This window comes from Monoraphidium neglectum (assembly GCF_000611645.1).
Source record: "Monoraphidium neglectum strain SAG 48.87 unplaced genomic scaffold scaffold01924, whole genome shotgun sequence".
In the NCBI taxonomy this organism is placed as follows: Eukaryota; Viridiplantae; Chlorophyta; class Chlorophyceae; order Sphaeropleales; family Selenastraceae; genus Monoraphidium; species Monoraphidium neglectum.
In genome coordinates this window covers 2934-11689 of record NW_014011704.1, presented here as the reverse complement: position 1 = coordinate 11689, position 8756 = coordinate 2934, and the positions used below count along the sequence as shown (strand labels likewise).

Below are 8756 nucleotides of genomic sequence, written 5' to 3'. Positions count from 1 at the left end.
CGCACGCACGCACGCACGCACGCACACACACACGCACACACACGCACACACACACACAGCACACACACAGCACACAACATACCCCAAACCCACAAACTCTGAAAGGCACCACAAGCATCACCACCTCACAAAATCGTGCGCTCACCCCACCACCCCCAGGGCCGTCGAGGGCAACACCCTGCCTGAAAAGCTGAAGCAGGTGGGCAACGCGGTCCCCTTACTCATGGGCATCGAGATGACCGCCAGCGTTGTGCGCGCGGCGACCGGCGGCGACCCGCCGCCCGGCGGGCACGCGGGCTACCCGCTGCCAAACTTCCAGGTGTGGCGCAAAGCCCGCAGTTTGGGTGGTTTGAGTGAGCCGGGATACGGGTTTAGGGTTCAGGGTTTCAGGATGTGTGTGTGTGTGGGTGCGCGCGTGCGTGTGTGTGTGTGTGCGTGCGTGTGTGTGTGTGTGTGTGTGTCACTGCGTGCACTTGTTCTTGTGCCCATTCCCGGGGCGCGCTCAAGGCTGTCGCGTGAGCGCCTCTGCACGCGGCCACATCTGTGGGTGGCAGAGGCGGCGGACGGGGCGACGGGCATAGGGTTGCATGTGCGCGTTGCGCCTGCGTGCGGCGTCCATGCCCTGCCATTCCTTCGGCCGGTGAGGTGGTGGTGTTGAGCCGCATCTCGCGGCGCCACCGCTGCACGTACCCTCTCCACCTGGCCGGGCAGGATGATCCCGATCGACAGCCGGGGGTGTGGCAGGCGCTGCAGCAGCAGCAGGAGGAGCAGGAGGGGGAGCAGCAGGAGCAGGAGCAGGAGCAGGAGGAGGGGGACAAAGCAGGAGAAGAGGAAGGGCAGCAGGAGGAGGAGGAAAATGAGGTGCGGGTGGAGGTGGCGCAGGATCATCGTCGGCAGCAGCAGCAGCAGCAGGAGGAGGGGGATGAGCACCAGCAGCAGCACTCTGACGGCTTTGAGTGGGGCAAGGGCCTGCCAGAGCAGCGGACGGCCGCATCCAAGAAGCGGAAGCGCAGCCGCCCGCGGGCGCCAAAGCGCGGCGACGCGCCCGCGCGTGCGGGGAAGCGCAGCGCCGCGGCTGCCCAGGCGCGAGCGGCGGCGAGTGCGCGGCCAGCGCCGGCAGGGCTGCCGCCGGGCGCGGCGAGCGGCGCGCCGCGGCTGGCGGCGGCGGCCCGCTTCCGGACGCGGGGGCAGCAGCAGCAGCAGCAGCAGCAACAGCAGCAGCAGCAGCAGCAGCAGCAGGAAGTTGTGGATCTAGTCACCTCGACAGAGGAAGATGAGGAGGAGGAGTCTTGGGGTGGCGAGGGGCAGGAGGCAGACAGCCGGGTTCATGGCAGCGGAGCTGGCCGCGGCGGCGACCCAGGCGGGCGGTTGCAGGGCGAGCCGCCGCTGCGCCGGCGGCGCCTGCACGCCGGCGGGGCCAAGGAGGGCGGGGAGGAGGGGCAGGCGCGTGAGGAGGGGTCGCCGAGCGACAGCCGAGGCGCCAGCGAGCTGGTTGGAGTGCAGCAGGAGGCCCCTGGCTTTCCACCGGGCACGACGCAGGCAGGGGCGCCGCCCACGCCCCCGGCAGCGTCCCCGGGCGCGCCACGGGGCGATGCTTCCAGCTGCGGCGGGAGCTGGAGCAGCCCTCGTGCGACGCCGGCGGCCGTGTTGCCGGAGGCTAGCGGCGGCGGCTCTCAGGGTCGCGGCACACGCGGCGGACTGGCGGCCGTGGTGGCAGTGGGTCAGAATACAGACCCACCTGCGGCGCCAGCCCCAGCAGACCCGGCTGTTCGTGAGCGGACGCGCGAGCTGGGGGCCGTCGGGGCGCCTTCGAAGGCAAGGGGACAGCGGCGTGCCCAGCAGGCGCGGCGGAGGGCGGAGGGGGACGAGGGGCCGGCCTTGGTCGCGCTCGAAGAAGACGCGGGAGGGCAGGAGGACGGAGGGCAGGAAAGCGCTGCCGATGCAGAGGGGCTGGTGGCCGGCGGGGAGGGAGAGGCTGCAGAGGGCTGGGGGGCCCATGCAGTGGGCGCCAGCCCCTCGCCGCTGCCCCCGCAGCCACCGCCGCGGGGCGCGGCGGCGGCGGCGATGAACGAGTCGCACAAGGCGCAGTGCCCGCTGCCGCCTGGGCGCGGCGGCAAGCGCAAGGCGCAGGCGCCGTCTCGGCATCCTGCGTTCGGGCCACAGCAGGGGGCAGTCGGCGCGTTTGGGGAGCAGCGGGCGGATAGACTGCACGGGATTGGAGGGCAGTTGGGCGCCACGGCACAGGAGCAGCAGCAGCGGCAGGAGCAGGAGCAGGAGCAGCAGAAGAACGAGCAGGACCACCTGACAGGACGCAGCCGGAACCGAGACAGTGGGTTTTACAGCTGCGACGATGAGCCGTGGCCGCCCAGTGGCCTCCACGCGGGGCAGCAGCAGAATCAGCAGCAGCAGCAAAAGCATGAGCAGCAGCAGGAGCAGCCGCAGCAGCAGCAGCAGCAGCAGCAGCAGCAGCAGCAGCAGCAGCAGCAGGCAACTGAGCACAAGTACCAGCAGCAGGAGCAACAGCAACAGGGCCAGAAGCAGCAGCAACGGGACCAGAAGCAGCAGCAGCAGCAGCAGCAGAAGCAGCAGCAGCAGATTGAACATCAGAGGCGTCACGGCCGCACACTTGAAGCGGCGGTTGCGAACGCAGCGGCGCCTCCCGCTCGCAAGCGCGCCGCAACAGATGCGGTTGTGGTTGCGGAGGCCAGGCAGGGCGGCCCGGCGACCAGCAGCGCCAATTTCACTGCCGGCGGTGCAGCGGCCTCCAAGCACGCGCGTGCCTCTGCGGGCCGCCCTGATGGCGGCGGGGCGGTAGGTGGCAGCGGTTTGGGTGCGCGCTGCGCTCGAGTCAGCCGCAGCAAGCAGGCGACCGAGGGCCGCCGCCGGGGCGACAAGGCGACGCCGCTGCCGCCGCAGCAGCAGCAGCAGCAGGAGGAGGAGGAGCGATGGGTTGTGAAGCAGGAGCAAGCGCGGTCGCCGCAGCCGCCGCCTCGTGTTGGGGGCTGGAAGCCGAGGTGGCCCACTGTTTGCGCGCCACCGACTCAGACCGATTTCGTTGACTTGACCGGACTGGATGACGACGATGACTAAGGGCGGAATCTTAGGGCAGATGCGCCTGGCAAGCACCGCGCCGGCAGACTTCTCCACTTGCATTTTGTCTGAATGCGACGCCGCCACGCCGCCCCTGTGCTTCTGTTGCTCTTGGTTTATTTTGAGGCCCATTTCATTGTATCAGTGTTCCACTCGCTCTGCTGTATGCATGCCTTTCGTTCAAATCTCTGCTGAAGCTGCCATCGCGTTTTGTGGACTGCAACTGTGGACTGCCATGCTGCATGTTGCTGTCTGGGCCAGGCAACCCGCTGCAGTGGGGACCTTTCATGCGTGGGCTCATGTCTGTCAGGGATGGGGCGGCGCCGCACCAGACCAGGGCCAGGTCGGCGACACGCAGCAGAGCCCTCGAGAGCTTGATGGCACAGCTTTCAGTACAAATCATATGCCTCAGTGCACGGAGAAGTAGCCTGACGGGCAAGAGGAAACGGTGGCTCATTGGCGGGCGTCCCCTTGGAGGTTTGACGCATTCTCAAGCTCTGGCAAGCGCGACCTGACAGGGCGTGTGCTGACCCCGGGGCCGGGCGCGTGCATCATGCACTTCTGAGGCAGGAGCAGGCACAACAAAGCAACCACACGGTGGATGCAACCCCAAAGCAGACAAGCGAGTGTGCAGCTCTTGGTTTCGGCAAGGAAGGGGCTGCAGGCCGTGAGGCCAGCGTTCCCTCCCGCCTACTCACAGGGCGCGCCACGGGGAGGCGGCTGCAGGGTGCGCCCCGCACTCACCTCGCGCCGTCAGACTTACCAGGGTGGGATGGTGGAGAAAGCGGGCCGCGGCCCCTTACGGGGAGCCTTACGGGGATCGGCCAACCGTTAGGTCAGACAGCCTTTCAGCCATCCCTTTCCCCCCCGCTTGGCTCCAGGGGCGCTGAGCAGTATCGCTGCACCAGCAGGGGTGCAGCACTGCCGCGGACGCCCGTCCACCCCCTGCCCCAAGCGGGCGCGGGGCTGCCTGGGAAGGCAGGGGCTGGGTTCCGAGCGCACCCGGGGTCCCGCAGCCCGTGTTATGGGCGATTTGGTCCCGAGGCAGGGCGAACAGCACTGGAGGACATGTCACAAACCGATCGCTCGTATGAGAGGGACGGAGGATACATGATGAGTTGCTACATAGAAGAAGATAGCTGAAACATTTCGTACATGCGTGTGGGCCTTTGAGGCAGTGGAGAGGTCAGATGACGGTTGTGTTGCTGCACGTCCGCCTGCCGGCGGTGTTTCGCCGTCTGCATGATGGGAGAAGTGAAGCATCCATTTGTCTGTCACTTTTGTAGGCGAGCTCGCACACGCCTGGTTTCAAGGGCACGGGCATGCTCGGCTTGGCGCTCTGATGGCAGCGGGGCGGCAGGTGGCATGGGTTCTGGGGTTCACCATGCTGACGCGCGTCGCATCAGCCGCAGCAAGCAGATACGCAAAGGCGGCCGCCGCCAGGACGAAAAGATCCCAAAGCTGCTGCGGCCGCACCCACCGCCGTCAACGCCACCGCCGCCGCAGCAGAAGCAGCAGAAGCAGCAGCAGCAGCAGCAGCAGCAGCAGCAGCAGCGGCAGCAACAGCAGCAGCAGGAGGAGGAGGAGGAGAAGCAGTAGGTTTCACAGCAGTAGAAAGCGTATTTGCCGCACCCGGCGCCTCGTGTAGGGGGCTGAAAGTCGAGGCAGCCCCCGCCCAGACCGACTTCATTGACAGCCCTCGATGACGAAGATGACTAAGGGCGGGACCAAAGCGCCTGGCAAGGAGCGCGACAGCAGACTCAAAATGTGTATTGCCTCTAAATATGTATTGCCTGAAGCTGCCACGCCCCTGAAGATTAAAATGCCATGCGCTTGTGTCGCTTTCGGGCGCTTTGAGGCCCACTTTTTCTGATGGCATTCCATCTAGCGCTGTGCGCATGCCTCTAATATTTGCCAAAAATGCCATCGCTTTCTGGTGGACTCCGATGCTGAATGTCGCTGTCTGAGCCATGCAACCAGGTGCAATGCGGTCCCTCCATGCGTGGGCTCGTGTCTATCAGGGATGGGACGGCGCAACACCGGGCCAGCGGTCGGCTGCACGACACGGCAGAGCTGTCAGCTTTAATGCCACAACGTTGAGTGCAGACAGCCACAGTGCACACAGAAGCAGCCTGACATGTGAGGGGCAATGAACTCTCAGTGACGGACGTCCTTTGAAGTTTGACGCGTCCTCAAGCGAGCACTAGCAAGCTCATGCTGATGGGGCGCTTGCCTCGCGCTCTGTACTTACAGGAGTAACGTTGGCAAAGCGACCACGCGATGCATGCAACCCGAAGCAAAAAAGAGAATGTGCAGCTCTTGGTTTCGGCAAGGAAGGGGCTACAGGCCAGCCGGCCGGGGCCCCTCCCACCTACTCACAGGGCGCGCCACGGGGAGGCGGCTGCACGGTGCGCCCCGCGCTTACCTCGCGCCGCCAGACTTACCAGGGTGGGATGGTGGAGAAAGTGGGCCGCGGCCCCTTACGGGGAGCCTTACGGGGATCGGCCAACCGTTAGGCAGACAGCCTTGCGGCCATCCTTTTCCCCCCCGCTCGGCTCCAGGGGCACTGAGCAGTATCGCAGCACCAGGGGTGCAGCACTGCCGCGGACGCCCGTCCACCCCCTGCCCCAAGCGGGCACGGGGCTGCCTGTAGAGGCAGGGGCTGGGTTCCGAGCGCACCCGGGGTCCCGCAGCCCGTGTTATGGGCGATTTGCTAGGCTGGACGAACAGCACTGGAGGACATGTCACAAACCGATCGCTCGTATGAGAGGGACGGAGGACATGTGGTTATCTGGTAAACATACTGGATAATCAATCGAATGTTCTGTTTGTGCGTGTGCGCGTTTGAGGCAGTGAGGAGGTCAGGTGACGATTGTGTTGCACGTCCGCCTGCCGGCGTTTTCACATTGTTTGGATCGTTGAAAAACATCATATGTATATAATCACCAGAATCGATATTGTTTGCAAGCTCGCGCACGCTTGGTTCCAAAGCAAGCGCATGCTTGGCTTGTGTAGGGACATCCCCGTGATAGGCGACCAGCATATGTTATCTCAAGGAACTCTGAGGATTAAATAAGGCCGGTGAGGAGTTGGCGACGACCGAGGCGTGACAGTCAAACACGCCGCACACCGCGTTTGGCGCACTGCTGCACAGCAATGCATGCGTCCGCTCCGCACAATGCTGGTGCTATTAAAGCCAAGCACACCCGCACAAAGGAATCTAAGAATGGTGGCACTTCATAGTGGCACTTGTGCATCATGAGAATTGACCCCGCAGCGCGGCGCAACAAGCCACCATCAGACTCAACACAACATGACTGCAACACCGCCACGCACCCCGGCTTGTCGGGACCCAGGAGACCGACATGAGGGGCGTCGATGCGGCGCGTAGGCGCGTTGTGCGACAAGCTTGCAAATGGGCACGAAACAGGCATCTGGACCTCGTCGAGGACGCCGGCCCCAGGTGATGCGCACAGGATGGAGCGGATGAAATTAAAGGGTCGCTCGGCTAGCCCGACCTTCAGAAGTCGGGCACATCTGGACCAGCAAGGGATGTTTCCAAACGGCGTTTTGTGCAAGCTCGCTACCCGGCGTGCAGGACACGCCAAATCGGCTGATTCGCACCAACCTCGCTGGCGAGATGCGGCGGCGGGCACTTCGCCTGTGTGCGGCCAAACCCCCCGTTGCCCCTCTTTCATCCCGCCTCCAGTGCCTTGCCCTTGCCCGCGCCCAACACCAAAATCAGCGACGGCATCCGCGTCAACCAACTCATCCCGCTCAGGGAAGATGAAGCCGCCGGCTTTGGCGGCCCGCAAGCCGCAGGCTTTGACGGGCTCCCGGCCGTCGGCTTTGGAGACCTCCAGGCCGCCGCTGGTTTTGGCGGCCCGCAAGCCGCCGGCTTTGGCGACCTTCACGCCGCCGGCTTTGGAGAGCCCGAGGCCGCCGCCGGCTTTGGCGGCCTCCAGGCCGCCGCCTTCGGAGAGCTCCAGGCCGCCGCTGGTTTTGGCGACCTGCAAGCCGCCGGCTTTGGCGGTCTCCAGCCCGTCGCCTTTGGCAAGCTCCAGGCCGCCGCTGGTTGGGGCGACCTGCAAGCCGCCGGCTTTGGCGGCCTCCAGCCTGCCGCCTTCGGAGAGCTCCAGGCCGGCGGCTTTGGCGGCCTCCAGGCCGCCGCCTTTGGAGAGCCTCAGGTCGCCGCCGGCTTTGGCGGCCTGCAAGCCGCCGGCTTTGGCGGCCTCCAGGCCCCCGTCAGCTTCCTCGCGCCGCAGGTGGCGATCGGCGGCGACGAGGAGTGGGACGATGATAACTTCGGCGCCGACGGCCGCCAGGGCGAGCTGTTCGCGCCCATTCCCCCGCTGGTCGACGGCTTCGACGAGCCGGCGCCGGCCTTTGCCGCAGACGGCGAGCTGCCCCTCACGCCGGCCGCCACGTCCCCAATCTGGAGGACCCAGATGTTCTGTACGACGCCCTCTTCGGCCCTCCGCCGACGCACGCCGCCGTGTACAACGACAGGGTCGCCAGCCGCGCCGCACAGCGGCTGGCGGGCCTGGTGCTGCGGAACGTGCACCCGCGGCTGGCGGCGCACGCGGGCGGCCCCAGCGGCAGCTTCAGCGGCGGCGGCTTTGGCGACGACTTCCATGCGCCGGCTGTGGTCGGGGTCCGCGTCGACTTCGGCGCTCCTGGGTTCTGGCGCCTACTCGGCCTGGCGGAGGCGGCGGGCGGGCCCCCGCTGAGCCTTGAGCCGCCGCCCTCAAGCGACATCCTTGACTTCCTGCCGTTTCTGAGCCGGCCTGGGAGCGCCGCTGCCTGTGGGTTTGAGTGCCTGGGCCCCCGTGCGGCGCTGGTCGCGCCTGTGATGCTCGGTGGCGGGCTGACGGGCGGCGGCGGCGGCGCTTTCAATCGCTGTCCCCGCGGCAACAACAGCCGCGTGCTGGAGGTGGCCGTTGCGTCGTTCGCGCCTGGTGCAGGCCGCGCCGCCCTACCCCTGCAGGCCGTGGACTCCGAGGCGGACGCGCGGGCGCTGATGAGGCTCGCGCCGCCGGTGGAGGCGTGGGGCCCTGTGCAGCGCGTCACGGCGTCCCCGCTGGTGACGGGCGGGCACGCGCAGGGGTTTGACCTTGACCTCGAGCCGGGTGGCAGCTTCCCTGTCGTCATGTTGGCTGCGGGGTCGCTGGTCAGGGGAGGATTTGGAGGTGAGCGGCGCCGGCAGGGCTGCGGCACGGACCGGGGGCCGAAGAGGCCGCGGCAGGAGCTGCAGCCCGACGCGCCCCGTGACGCGACGCGCCGCGCGGTGCTGCTGCACCTCGCTTTTCTCTTTCTGCATTGCGCGGCCGCCATGGCGGTGTGCAGCTTCCACCCCTCAGCGCGCGGCGACGGGGAGCAGGGGCCGCTGCAAGCCTCTGGTGCTGCTGCAGCGGCGGCCGCAGCTGAGGTGGAGCCCGAGCCGGAGCCTGAGTGGCTGGCCTCCGCGTGGATGCTTGACCTCGCTGAAGGGCGCGTCAGGGTGCCCGTGCCCGCGGCGCTGGGGCAGGCCCTGTTGGGCCTGCTTGACCCCGAAAGCGCCGCCAACGCGGCGCTGAGGGCCGCCCTCCCCCACGCAGGCGACAACAGCTGCTCGTGAGGAGGCGGCGCGGCTCTGCAGCGGGGGCAGGGGACAGGGGGCAGGGGGC

At 66.9% G+C, this 8756-nt stretch overlaps 2 protein-coding genes across 2 annotated transcripts; both read left to right on the top strand.

The window, feature by feature from the left end:
* Window positions 1-235: 235 nt before the first annotated feature.
* On the top strand, window positions 236-3090 carry MNEG_9408 (hypothetical protein; the record flags this gene model as incomplete). The annotated part of the gene is made up of 2 exons (XM_014042121.1): window positions 236-319; window positions 712-3090. 2 exons carry the CDS (start codon window positions 236-238, stop codon window positions 3088-3090), a joined length of 2463 nt encoding a protein of 820 aa, XP_013897575.1.
* Window positions 3091-4455: 1365 nt separating this feature from the next.
* On the top strand, window positions 4456-8707 carry MNEG_9407 (hypothetical protein; the record flags this gene model as incomplete). The annotated part of the gene is made up of 3 exons (XM_014042120.1): window positions 4456-4685; window positions 6800-7516; window positions 7600-8707. The coding sequence occupies 3 exons, from the start codon at window positions 4456-4458 to the stop codon at window positions 8705-8707; spliced, it is 2055 nt and encodes a 684-aa protein (XP_013897574.1).
* Between the last annotated feature and the right edge of the window lie 49 nt (window positions 8708-8756).